Below are 14181 nucleotides of genomic sequence, written 5' to 3'. Positions count from 1 at the left end.
TTTGCCCACTTTTAGATTGGATTCAAAGCTGAAGAATTTGAGGACAAGACGCCTCTGTTTCTTACATCAGCCACTCAACAGATAGTGCCCGTGGTGGCGCCAGGGATTTGTGCGGCACACTTTCACTTTGGATGATCGTCTTCTTACTCACTTCGACAAATGATCCGGCATGCGAGCCTGCTGGTCATAACGTGGACAGACGGTGGCTCAAAGACATCCATAATAACGACCCTGGCATGAACACAATATCTGGCGTCGGCTCACTGTAAAGTGGCCTGCGACCTCAATTTAGTGCAAATCAAATCCATCCCAGCCTTGTGGCATTACACATGCAAATCCAAGAGGCTCGGTGTGTTATGTGGCACATGAAGTGCATTATTATTCTAATGCTTATAATTGCGTTTTGAAGCAGGGTTTATATCGGTCGAGCGTTTTCCTACATCATTGCCCGTCGTCAGAAGCTGGTAATGAACACTATGAAAAGGTCATTCAGCGGTGCTGCGTTTGGACAAATCCTAATCAGTTCTGAGCGAGATGAAAAGGCAACGTTCAAATGAAAAGGTGTTGCAGTTGCCAGGCTTCATATTTTTAAGAACAAATACACCAAGCATTGCTCGTAGTGCAGAGGATTCAGTTTATTGAAGTCAAAGATTAACAACTTAAGTTTACAATCTGTATCTTTTCTGTAATATATATATATATTTATATTCATATATATGAAACCAAAAAAAGGCTACTTTAGGAAGAATAAACATCATTTCTTCTTTTTTCAATATCATCTTCAGTCAGTTGAATGTACAGATTAACAGTAAGCTAATATTATCCTTGAAAAAGAGCAATATGTTCCTTTTTTAATGTCGCAGTGCAACTTACATCTTACACACCTGTGCAATGTACCAGGAGGTGTACACCCCTGAAAGAACACACAGTGGAATCTCCCTATGTCGTCCTGTTTCTGCAGGTCTCCACACACACACAGCTCCAGAGGGGATAACACAGTCAGAGCCTTCCACCTCTTTTGTCTCAGTCAAGCCATCCAAAACTGTGGCTGAGTGTGTGTAAGCTCGCTCTCAGTCTCAGTCCAGCCTTGCCAAAGTGAGGGTTGGGAGGCACAGGGAAAGTGCTTGCATCGTTTTTGTGGCGCTCTCAAATGAACCTTCTGAAAACTAGTTATCTCTGGGGTGTGTTGAGCTATTTCACGACAGTGTCATGTGATGAATAAAACCTGAATCTGCACTCGGAAAAATATGGAGAATAATTACAGTTAGTGCTGGATGCAGCAGCTGCTACGTGTGTCTCTGAGTCTTAGTGAGTCCTTGGCCTGATGTTTGACAGACAGAACAGACCGTCCACCGGAAAGGTCAAATAGCTTCTCACGCGTTCCTGGCAATTAAGCCACGCCCCCGTGGAAGCGTTGAGTTGTAACCTCCTGCTGCTGAAGGAGGCTCTGCATTAGAACATGCCGAGCAGCAGCTCATCTCCTCAGCTGGCCGTACAGTGTGTGTGTCTTTGAGCATTTGATCGTGAAAATAAAGAAGTATTCAACAGTGCGGTTGCATGTTTCATGCGCTACAAGTCTAATCTTGCAATCGTGAGAGGAAGATCAAATAAAAGTCGAACACAAATGATCCCTGTCCGCTCAGTCCCAGGCCTTAACTCATGCACCACCAGGAGATCATCTGCGGTCCAACCGACACTGTCGCTGGGGTGAAAGGTCGGTTGTTGTTTCTTCTCCTGCGTCTGATCAGCACCCAGCATCAACAAGGTGAAGAGGGCGACACTGCAAAACCTTGGCATAGAATACAGTATACTTTACATTATATCTATAACACAAAACGTAAATAGATTTTTATATATTCTTCTTCTATGTTGAAATATATTTGTCGACTGTACACAAATCTTTAGAAAATGAGACGGCAAATGCTTTTACCTGATATTCTGAACAGCGATGAGGCTGATGAGACAGACCCTGTGATGTAGCCAATGACTGATAGAGATAGAGAAAGTGCATTCTTTGTTGTGACCCATTTGAAAAACAAACTCAAGCTCTAGCGTTCAGGTAAAAACAAAAAAAAAAAAAAAAACACCCACGCAGATCTCCACACTCTCCGCCTTCCCTCCGCTACCTCTCCAAGCATATCACAGTGGTAGTGGAACGCAGACATTTACATTAGTGTACACCGCAGTATACACATATACACAAGTCTTTGATGACTAGAAAGAGAGGAGGGAACTCATAAGTGGAGAAAGTCAACAGTGGAATCCATCCTTCGCCGGGTATGAAACGCTTCACAGTTTGGAATCACGTGCAACTTCAGTCGGGCGTGGCGACACTTTTGGCTGGCTGGCTGGCGGCTCCGCTGCCCCGTGGGTTTGGGATAACGGTGAAGTCACTGGAAATCAATGTGAATGGACGACTAAATCAAAGCGACAGAGGGAGAAAGGGGGAGGACTGGTGGCTCTGGGTGCAAAGTTCGTCGGTACAAAAGTACAGTGCTGTGGTGAAAAGGATTCTCCTCCGTATTGCTGCTACATAGCTCCCCCTAAACCCCAAAACAACCAGAAAATATAGCAAAACATACAAAGGACGTGTTAAAAAGTCTCCGTGTTTGGACAAGCATGTGGCATTACTGCTGAGTTCCATAGACAAAGGAAGAATAATGCTTTTTGTTCAGGCATGCAGTAGGCACCCGGTGGGGTCCTCAGGATTATCAAAAGTTCATACACGCAGACTCTTCCCTCTATGATATTTACACTTGTTACAACATGAGCGTGATCAGGATGTAAAGCTCTGCGGGTGGATGTCACACGTGCGTCTCGATGAAAGAGTGTGTGTGGGTCATGAGTGGAGCGGCCAAAGGGGAGAGATCGTCCTGGCCGTTGGTGCCGGGGCTGAGCTGGCAGATGTCTGAGTAGAGCTCGCTGTGCCACTGCTTCCACTCTCTGAAGGTCTGGGAGCACAGAGCCGGGTCCTCCAGCAGGGCACAGATCACCGCCAGCTCCGACTCTTTGGCCTGGAGCACACAAACACCAGTCGTCAGATGGGATCGCAACTCGCCGGCGGATCTCCACGCTACCTTCAAGGTGCTGCGCAGCGCTCGGACCCGGTGCAGCCTGTCGTTGAGCAGGGGGTCCCGGGCTCTCTGAGTGAAACATCGCCGGAGCTCCTGCCTGCCACAGGGCCGCGGGTCTCCCAGGGCGGTGACGTTGGCCTGCTCCAGGGTCCTGTACAGCTGCTCCAGTCCGTCTAAAGTCTCCGGCTCCCGGCCCTCCGACACCCGTCGCTCCCGGCCCTCCGACACTCTTCTCTCTCTGCTCTCCACTCTCAACTCCCGCAGGTCTGAGATTGAAACACTTTATGACTGGCGCGGGAAGAGAATCAGCAAAACGCGTGTTTTCACCAGCGAAAGAACAGGCTTCACTTAAAATATTCCCCAGATGCCGAACTAAAAGTGACATCAATAAATACACCGTATAACTGCGGGAGGTGGAAACATACTGGTATCGAGGATGAATATTTCTATTACGATCTTGAATGATGTCATACTTGAAAAAATACACCGGTGCCTGTGTCCTGGGCTGCGTTTTACAGCTGTGAAACTCTCCCCTAGTCTGGTTAAGTTCAAGGTTTAGAGTTTCTCAAGCGCAGCACTGGTGTCACTGGATCAGCCAAATACAGTGAAGGTAAATGGTAGATGCAAAGCCCTCGGAACTGGGAGGTTACTGCCACAGTTCGGAGGAGAACCGCTGGGAGTCGTTTTTCCACACCGCGCCTTCAACTGAAAGAAGGAATCGTCAGCGTGCTTGAATTGTCCCCAAACATCTCAGTGACGGCACCAAGAAGCACTGAGATCGGGCGCGCGCCATCACCTGACTGGAACACGGACGCAGGCCAGCCCAAGCACATGGAGCCGTATCAAAGAGTGGCCTTACCCTCCTCCCCCTCCAGCAGGTCCGCCGCCTGGCCCTCCGCCTCCTCATCCTCACTCCTCTCCTCCATATGAGCTGCGGTGTGGAGCAGCTTTCCTGGCATGGGGTCTCTGTTCCTGGGCAGACTCTGGCTGCGCTGCTTGTGTGAGCGTCTGTGCGTGTGGCTGTGAGTGTACGGGCCTCGCTCCAGAGGGAAGGGCCCGTCCCGCTCCCTGTCCCGCTCAGCAGCGTGGTGTCTCCTCACGGGCAGCGTGGCCTGTCTGCGTCTCTCTGGCGACATGCCCTGTCTGCCCAGGCCGTACAGGCCCATCTCCCCGGACATGCCCCCCATCACACCCCCATAATCGCTGTCCCCGGGCGCCGTCTGAAGGAAGTGCAGCCCAGCGCTGGTCAGAGGCGTTTCAATGAGGTCCTGCCAGGAACGGCGTTCACGATGGGACGAGCGGCATCCGGAGGAGTGGGTGCTGGTGCTGCCGGTGCCCGTGCCCATGCCCATGCCTTCGCCCCGCTGATCTTCTGCCGAGGAATGGGAGTGCGTGGACTCGCTGGAGAAGTGGCGACCATGCTTGGGCTCTGGGAAGGGGCTAGAGGAATTGACCTGGAGAGGGAGAGGGGACGTGGAAGAGAGCATCTGTGGTGGGATGGGGGAGGTGGAGGCACTCATTGATAAAGGACGTGGGGATGGAGTGGAGCGCATGAGGCTCATGGAGCTGACGGAGCGGGGAAGCTGGTCGTAACTGTGCAGGAAGTTAGTCTGATGCGGTGGGTGAGGGGGGCGATTAGTACGCAGAGAGCAGGGCGGGAACACAAACACGGAGGATGTGCGGCGCAAAACAAGAAAAAGAGGAGGACAGGCAGAGTGAGAGAGAGGACAGAGGGACAGGAAAGAGTACAAAACAGCAAAGCATGAGAGCCGAGAAGCAATGAGATGGAGGATGAGCAGAGAAATCTCCCGGAACCACTCCTGGCTCTCGGAGGTACATCCTGAGGCTCTGTACCTCAAAGTCTTCATGGGTTTGAATCTGGATTTCAACTGTTCAACTGTGTGTGCTTTTATTTTTTAAACAAGGTTGAAGCTTTTTTTCTGCTGCAAACGTTTTCTTTGAACATTTTCAATATATTTTAATTTATTAATTTAATATTCCCCAATCAAAATAGTGAAATTGTCTTTGAGGAAATATTGACCACTTTAACAGTAACAAATATATTTCAAAATAACCACCAATCATAGTAATTCATATTTGTATACATTTTTTACAGCGTTTTTTCTTTACACTAATAATAATTCAACGCACGCGTCTTCCTCAGGGTTCAAACCGGGGGAAGGTTTGCTCTATTTCGTCCGCCTGGTGTCAGTCCCTGTGAAATATCGGTTAGCGTTTGTCGCCATCCAGTGGTCGGATAATGAACACGTGCTGGCAGGAGTGACGGTGTTGGCCGCGCACGGAGTCCGGTCCGAGTGCGCTTGGTGTTTTATTCCTCGTGAGAGCGCCTTTAAGACTAGAGGCTGAGCATGAGCGGGCGGTCGTGCGAGTGTTGACTCACCGATGGCGTGCGGTGGTAGGTGTCGCACAGAGAGGCCGGCGCCTCCTGCTTGAGCGTCATGGAGCCGTCCACCTCGTCCTGGTCGCTCTCGCTCCAGTAGTCTGGTGAGGGGCGGCGCGCAAGTCAGGTCGACGTTTGGGAGCACGATGTGAGGAAGATCGGCGCCACTCACCTTCGTCAGGGCGCGGCACCTTGTCGTCAGGGGTGTAGCCAATGGCAGCTAAGCCCAGTCGGTTCATCCACCTGGAGTGGAGTGACAGCAGAGGAAATGCTGTTCAGCACATCACAACAGGTGTGGGGGATGCTCCAGAAACACTCAGCCAAGAAGTGAGAAATGAGCCGTTTAAAAGTCCAAAGACAAGGTTGAGTTTTGCTCTCAAATGAAGGGTGCGAAGGTGACTCTTGAGGGTGGGTTTGGTCACACATGATGATGGTGCCATGATGTCTCTCCAGGCAACGAGTTGAGGATATTTTCTGCCAGTCGTCTTTACCTGACAAAAAAGGATTTGAAACGGGAAAAATATTGCTCCCTCCTTTCTGCAGCAAATAACCTTTGGACTGTGGCCTCTGGCTGTGTAACTTCCCGTCGCGTGTGACTGTTGTTTAAATGTTGCTGGTAATTCACTGAGGGGCAAATATTCAACACCACCTGGCTCAAGTATAAATCTGGGCCTCTGGTTAAAGCAGGTGATGCATGAAAAAAAAACACTGGCTGAATAATGAAGTCAGCATCTCCTGACAGCGTCTGACTCACTCCGTCTCTGATGAGCAGACAAAAGCGCCGCGATAATGACATAGATGGACGATCCTATTCAGTCCCAGACACTTTGAACAGTCCCAGATGACGGTCACTTCCGCTTCCCATCAGTCCGTCTGTCTGTCTGTCTGTCTGTCCAGCTCCAAAGCCCAACCAGATCCATCCACATCCCCACGGCGCACTGGCGACTTATAAAAGCAGCACAATCTGTTTTGGAAACGTGTGAAATTCACATCATAGAATGTTCTGCTTCCCATCCAATCCCTGGATGAAACTTGAAACAATGTCTATTTAAAGCAGAAGAGCCCGGCGTGACTCAGACCTCCAGTCTTCTGTCTGTCAAAGACTCTCCATTAATAAGCCGCACATTTCTGCTGTTTCATGATAAACTGCAGCTCATTTGCAGCCACTTCCGCGCGAGCTATCTGCAGGTTGGAATGGGAGCCAAGCTGAATTCTTTCAAGACACTTTTAAGGAAGAAGAAGACTGAAGTGAGGAGAGTCTCTCTCCAGTCCATCACCGATTCAAATGAGAGAGTTCCGTCTTTGAACGTGGCTGGCTCTTTAATGAGCGCCAATGCTGCGGGGGGGACATCTCAAAGGCATCGACTCCACCGTGCCGGAACGCGTGCGCAAACCTGCCGGCCTCACGTCATGATGGTCGAAAGTGTTTCACAGTCATTTTCAAGATTAAAACATGACGTCATTCAAATGGTTCAGGATTGAACACGCCATGTTGTTTAGTAGTCCAGTGAGTAAGTCAAAGTCGAGTTGACCTTTGAACTTTGCGAGCCAGGTTCGTCTGAACTGTCTTGCTGGCTGTTTTCATTTGGTGTATGTGTGTACTGGGATGTAAACGACGCAAGTGTGAGGACGGCTAGACCAGGCTGTCGCCTTCTGATGATGTCACCAAGCATGGTTACAAGAGGGCGCAGAAAACCCAACCATTGCATGGAAGACGCATGTCAACAGCTTAGTTCGGCTTTGGGAGAGAAATTCTATTTTCCTCAGTCAGACTACACAACTGAGATAATGTGGTAAACAGCACAACTACTGTAGCACGTAGCCGTTTAGCGCAGCTATGATGGGACTGGGTGAGGAGCGGCTGCTGGAGCTTCATAATGGAAGTCAACAAAACTGCTCCTGAGACGGCCTGCTGCTGCAATACAGTTGTCCTCAGAAGAGGGACATGCTGCCTCCTGCTGACGCCAGAATTCCTGGTAGGAAAGTGTGTGGTCACAATCCAAAATGGCTGCTCGGACAACAGTGCGGAGACTTCCCATCGTATCGCATGGATTTGAGTCGTAGCTATTGTCTTTCAATTTGTTCAATACATGATATTATGGCGTATATATATATATATATATATATATATATATATATATATGCTTCAGTAGTACAATTTAACATGTTCTATAGGCAAATTACAATGTGAGCAGTGCTAACAGTGGCTATTGCTAGCCTGGTCAATGCCTATGACACTGTCTTAACTCGGCTGTGACATTCCGAGCTCCGACTTACTAAATGGAATGCGGCATAATAACGTTATATATTTTGTTCTCTGAGGTCAGATTGATTGTTAGTTCACCCAAGAAGATTTAGAAGTTGTTATCTACTGGTGTACGGAGACGTTAACCATTAGCATAGTTGCTAAGCTAGCTCACGTCAATGATGTAGCGCCACTCTTATTTGAAACTCAACATCCGCTGTATCATTCTTGCAAGGCAAAGACAACAGTCTCCTGAGTATTTAATGTTGTTGTTGAGAAATGTGCGAGTTCAAATCCATCACAAAGTTCTTTCCGTCGTGGAAGTTCTTTAAAAAGTACTTTTCACTCGCCAACAAAACGACGAATCCCGTGAGCGCAGGAAACGTGTGCTTGTTGATGACATCACTCCACAGATTCAGTCGGGTTTCAGTGACTGTTAGAAGCGTGCAGTTCAACGTAGCGCCTGACCCCATTTATTGGCTTTGTTTTCCACACACACACAATGAGCTGTTCACACCAACTTGTCAAATGTGGCTGCTGAATTACTCTGGGCTCATTATCTCCCCGTGCCATTGATGAGAGGTGTGGATAATTACAGCTCATCAAACAGCTCTGCCCCCCGCCCCACCACCCCACATGCACACAGCGCCCTAGATTTGAAGAAGGGCAAGGTCATGCCTTATTCATGCTCCGTGTTGTGTTGCTGGTAAACTTGGTTTACTCAGTTCAAATATTCATGACCAGACGTGTGACGGCCTGTGACTGTGGTCCGTGTCACGACCAACGTCTCGACCACACACACACAGACACACACACGTATAGACGCCCTCACCTATTCATTTCCTCCAGACAGTCGGTGGCGAAGAAGAAGCTCTTGATCTTGGGATGGCAGGCTTTGAAGGCGCTGCAAATCAGTCAGACACAAGTGGGAGAAGCAGGTCATTGTGTTTTGGGCTGAATACGCTGCTGATTGGTGTGTGATGTGTGTGTGTGTGAATAATTGGGGAAACATGTGAGCGGCACTCACAATTTCCGCCTGCACTCGATGGCTCGGTCTATTCTGAACTCGGGCAGGCTGATGAAGCCCTCAGCTTTCTCATCCTGCAGGCAGAGACAGATGGAGCGAAGTGCTACGTCATCATCGACACCAGAGAGACAGAGGAGTCACATGCACACTGATAAAAAAAATGATGATAAAATAATATATGGACAGTTATTCTGCCCAACGAGTAAATAATAATAACAATGATGATGATGATAAGCATAAGAAGAAGAAGAAGAAAAAGAAGAAGAAGACGAAATGGCCAAAATTGGGAGCAACAATCTTATCATTTGTGTTAATTATTCACCTTTATAGTGATTGATTTGTTCTTTTTGCTCCTGATGAATGAACTAAAACTACCAGTCTGTACCGGTACATGCATTGATAAAGGCGTGGGGCCAGCGGACGACACACTGGTGCGTCTCAGAGCACTTACATTCTGATTGGTGTACCAATAGAGACACGACTCCTTCAGGATGAACCAGTACTTCCGCCATTTCTGAGTGAAGTAGCCTTTGGCGTCCTTTTTCTTCCAAAGCCAGCCTTCACAGTCGCCGTGCCCCAGGTCCTTACAGGAGATTCTCCTCCGACTGGCACTGGTTAGGGATCCTGGGCGACATTGAAGAGTTTCCCTTGGTTAACTATGAATTAAGTCTGAACGTGTGTCCCTCTGCCTGAATGTTGCACAGGCTTCATTCCAAGTCTGTGTTCCTCGACATGCAAAATCTCAGCGCCAGACTTGAGCCTACCTTTACTCCGCTTTTTGGTTTTCGTTCTTAGAGAGGTATAGTGAAAAGACTGCAAAAGAAAGTGAGAGGTGAACACGTTGAAAACAGATTTCAATTGCTGCAAGTTGTTTTAGTCTGAAAAAGGAGGCTTGTGTGTTAAACACCGCCAATAATTAAAAAATATCAAACTTAAATGAGCTGGAATATAAAACCAGAGTGGACCTACGTCAGCATCAAATGATATTTCCCATATCTGGTGTGGCGACTGTATAAGCTATGCTATCGCAGAAGGCTAAGCTAACAACGTTTTAAAATCACCCTTAGACCTCAGCCACATGAGCCAAATCTAGCTGCTGAACGTCGGCTGGTGTGAGCCAACAGACCAAAAATAAATAGATAAGATTGAATCCCTGGCGCTAGTGTAAACAATAACGCGCGATCCATATTATCGTCCCGCGGCTCTAAGCAGGTCTGTGTGTCTGCTGGTGATAACATTAGCAGAGACAATGCCAAACTTGCCTCCCAGCTATTAACGCAGATTATACTGATGAGTAAAGTGTGTTTGCAGACTAGTGAGCTGAGTCATTGTTTGCTACATCTCGCGCAGCTAATGAGCTTCCTGTATCACACTGACCTAAATATGAAACGTTCTGTTAGAAGAGAATCTCGTCTCATTGTTCAGCTCAGTGGCTGTTTTGTTTTCCCCGAGTGTGTACGAGACGATGGGCAAAGAACCGGCGGCCGGGATGCGCTCACCTTCCTCATGGAGGCAGCGCCTGAGCTCCCTGAACCCGAGTACCTGCTGCAGAAGCAGAGCATGTCGTCACATCTGACCTTTTCTTCTCCTCATATGGAAGCGCATTCACAAACCTACCTGTCTGTTGTGTCTGCGCGCAGCGTGTCGGCTCCTCGCTGGAATAGAGGAGAAAATCGAGGTTATTATTGCCACACCATCCCCCCTTAAAACCTAAATTCTCTTTGTAACACCTGCCACTACACACACTTTCAGATGGACTTGATGGAAAGAGCTGTCATTTAAGACGCCCGCGTCAATCCAAAGAAGGTCACAGGAGCAGAAAAATGGAAAAGAATCAGACCTCTCAAACCAAAAAAGATATTGACAAATGTATTACTCTCATTCTGAATACACAGAATAATAACAAACTGGATTTTGTACTGCACCATGTCCACTGCAACAGGATGATTGGGTTTATACTCTTTAATTAAGTCGGAGACCCATCACAAGAAGTTACAATTCACCCTGGTGACAAACATCCACTAGATCAGTGATTCTTCACCATAGGGCCGGGGCCCTTGGTTGGGCCGCGAGCGCCTCCTTGAGGGCCACTAAAGTTTTTTATGTTATTGTTGCTGCTGCACCTCTGGGCCGCGAGGGCTGCAAGACGCTCAGTTGTAATCCATGAGCCACATATGGTGGCAGTACTGTGTCACTGAAGTGACTTGACAGCTGCAAAGCTGTGATAGTTGACAACTATGGAGAAGTTCTTGGAAAGAGAAAAATGATAATCAAAGTCATGTCGCCCCCAACAGTAAAATCTCCACATGAATGCACCTGTTTTGAAATGGCAACTCTTATATATACTATATACGACTACACTTCACTTAGATCTTCTTTGGAGAAAAATGTATTATTTTTATTCATACATGGTTTTATGATATTTATTTTGTTCAGAATTGTATTCAGTTTCTCAACAGTTTGCATCAAGGGTATTTTTTTCTTCAGCAAATGTGATGAACATGACTTGCACCTGCTTCTCCTGCTGGTTGGACTTTTCCATGACAAATAAATATCTTTGCAACGATCCCATGGTTTCATGTCATTTCACAAGGCTTTGGTTTGTTTACGTGTGAGTAGATTAACAATGGTTATTGATCACAAATGAAATCAAGAGTTATGAATCAGTTCTATGACTTGAATGGGCCCCGGGCCCATTTGTTCGGGCCACAAGATCAAAAAGGTTAAGATCCCCTTTCACATGTTGCTATTCAACACCGGCACAAAGCCACTGGCTTTATTTCCATTAGCAATGAAACTGAATGGATTTCTGAGAAATAGACTTCACACTGGCACCAGATCCGGTTGCTGTGTCTTATTCGCTGTTTACAGATCATTATAGACAACAAACTAGCTTAGGTGAGGTTGTGGTGCCATCACAGTGACGGAGGCTTGCCACCACTTTAATGCAGCGGCATTTCAGGGTTGCAAGTCAAACTAGAATAAACTTTAAACATATGACAATAATGTCAGCCCAAAAGTGCTTTTTCAGATTCCTGCTTTTGGCATCTACAGACTTGAAACGTTCGGCCATCTGCTTTTTAACAAGTGTAGTCCACTCCATGGTGCAGCAACTAGAATCAGGGGCGTTTGAAGCACAGCAACCTCACTCCCTCTTAATCTTCAATTTGAGGCACTGTGTTCCTAGGCCAGCCAACACGATGCCCATTACACCATGAAAGTTTCGCCACTGTTAACAGAACCAGAGCAGCATCGTGAGCTAATGGGCAAAACACCTAACTGGGAACAAAAGGGCCTGAACTGAAAGTGAGCTCCTCGGTGAGCTTGGCCAGATCTCCGGCTCCTCACCTGCAGGAGGACTTTGAAGCCATCTGAGGAGGCTTTGGAGTCACCACAAAACAAGCAAAACCTGACCTGTTCGCCTTCATTTTTCAAAGTTTCCAGGCAGTTGGAGAGAAAACTGGTGGCAGATCCGAGAGCAGGTGGAGAGATTAGATTGTAATTTTGGCTGGGAACTATGTACGTTCAGAAATAGCCCTCAGCCTTCATCCGTCATTTGCAAGTAAACGAAAGCATATTCCTGAAGGTTAATTGAAGAAGCAATCATGAGCTGATGGTGGACAGAAAAGGAAAAGGACACAGCATGAGTCACCACAGCGAGGGAAGATGGGGGGGGGGCTAACCTGTAAGCCTGCCGGGCGTCTGTGTGTGTTTACGTGCGCTGTGTTTTAACCGCCGTCGGCCTCACTTGTAATTGTCCTGGCTGATGCTGAGTCATCCACCTACCTCAGTGTGTGTGTGTGTGTGTGTGTGTGTACATCACCAAGTAGCTCCTCTTTAGAAGCTGGCGCCTCTGTAGAGACCAGCACATTAGGCTGAGTAGTGGTGAGACACATCTACCTTGCATACAGATGCAGTCCTGTTTGTGTGCGTGATCAAACAGCAGCAGAACATTGGCCGACGAGCGTGACAGTCGCCGCCGCGCTCATAATCCGCCCAACCGGCAGCTATGTAACAACAGCCATCAACCCCATTCTCCTTGGTCTCCTCTGTACCTGACGTCCCCAAACACAGACGTGACCTGTAACACGGCAACACACCGTGACCCAAGACACAAGCTGTTCCTTCCTCAGGGTCATGATCACAGTTGAGGGCAGGTTTCCAGCCTGACATTTACTGTCATGAATATGAATCCTACAGTTTGCTCTTGCACTCTGTACACGCAGCAGGATTATCTATTCATGCGTAGTCTTCTTCGTCCTTCAGAGTGTGGGCCGTAAGTGGCTGCCACCTGCTGTCCTATCCAGCGCACATTATCAACGCTATTTCATACACCGAAAAAAGGAATGGAAATGTATCCATGAAACAAATAGGGAGCAACACTACTGGGTATATAGTTATTTAAACCATTCCGATTCAACCCACGCTGTAATACAAAGTGGGCTATGTCCCATGTTGACATCAAAGTCAGGCTTCGCCTTGCAAGCTGACGCCTTGAGCAGGGTTGGGTGCAACTGAAATGTTACTATGTATGGAACAAAATGAACACATCCCATGGCTAACCTTAGCGCCGCTACCCACGTCAGAATAAGCAACATCTGCTTCAATTGGAAACCTGACGCGTCGACATGCAGCGCTGAAGGCTGCCTTCAGCGTCAGTTTAGGACGCAAAAGTCCATTTTCCCAAGGTCAATGTATGACGCCGTGGGAGGGAGGACGGCTTGCCAGGTTTGTTCACAGGTATTCATGGTTGTCCTGTTGATAAATCCAGACATTCTCGTTGCTTCAATGCTATGAAAGTCAACATGTGAGATTCAATAACAAGTATTTATCCAGTATTTAGTCGCTCACTCATCACAAGTTACTCTATTTACATCCAATATTGATTAAATTAACACTGGAGTTCTAGAAAGCCAATGATTTTTTTCTTTGTTTTCTCAGACATTATTTATTAAAAGCTTTTAATTCTATCGTCCAGTTGCCCTGAGGATCTTTACAAAAGGTCCACTTCATAGTACATGAAACTGAGACAAAGCCTTTGGCTACATTTCATACAAAGGGCTCATCTATGATGCATTATTAGTCAATTCATAAGGCTTTGTAGATGATGTCACCCATGTTTTTAATCATAAGTGGATTCAGTTATGGAGACGTCTCATCATATTTTAGGACCTTTCTTAAGCTAAAAAGGTCAAATTCCTTCACTTACTTTCTGGATATCATCGCTGTGTCCTGCATTGTCAACATGTTCTAGTCTTTCTAGTGTCAGTCGAAAACTGATCTGAAACTACAGTATTTTCCTGCAATATCGATTTCTGAAATCAACTAGAAGTCCATTATTCCCTCTCCATGTGTGGTGGAACATGTAGTCTGAACCAGATGTTTTCAAAAATGCAGCACGTTAGATACTACTGCTACGACTCTTGACAGCAAA

General features: G+C 47.2%; 1 protein-coding gene across 4 annotated transcripts in view; it reads right to left on the bottom strand.

The window, feature by feature from the left end:
- Positions 1-625: 625 nt before the first annotated feature.
- si:ch211-26b3.4 (connector enhancer of kinase suppressor of ras 2) overlaps positions 626-14181 on the bottom strand; it is a 60404-nt gene continuing 46848 nt past the window's right edge. For 2 of the 4 annotated variants that reach the window (XM_053879957.1, XM_053879958.1), the window contains 11 exons: positions 10365-10402; positions 10247-10292; positions 9512-9560; positions 9199-9371; positions 8748-8821; positions 8553-8624; positions 5648-5718; positions 5476-5576; positions 3934-4684; positions 3078-3340; positions 626-3014 (listed from right to left, as the gene is read on the bottom strand). In XM_053879957.1, coding sequence (XP_053735932.1) covers positions 2805-3014; positions 3078-3340; positions 3934-4684; positions 5476-5576; positions 5648-5718; positions 8553-8624; positions 8748-8821; positions 9199-9371; positions 9512-9560; positions 10247-10292; positions 10365-10402 — 1848 coding nt within the window. In that variant the 3' untranslated portion in view covers positions 626-2804. The remainder of the gene's footprint in view (positions 3015-3077; positions 3341-3933; positions 4685-5475; positions 5577-5647; positions 5719-8552; positions 8625-8747; positions 8822-9198; positions 9372-9511; positions 9561-10246; positions 10293-10364; positions 10403-14181) is intronic. The other 2 variants (XR_008416151.1, XM_053879959.1) reach the window with 2 other exon arrangements.

The sequence above is a fragment of the Synchiropus splendidus genome, chromosome 11 (genome assembly GCF_027744825.2).
Source record: "Synchiropus splendidus isolate RoL2022-P1 chromosome 11, RoL_Sspl_1.0, whole genome shotgun sequence".
Classification (NCBI taxonomy): Eukaryota; Metazoa; Chordata; class Actinopteri; order Syngnathiformes; family Callionymidae; genus Synchiropus; species Synchiropus splendidus.
The sequence above is the reverse complement of the archived record's forward strand: the minus strand, read 5'-3'. Positions and strand labels throughout refer to the sequence as shown.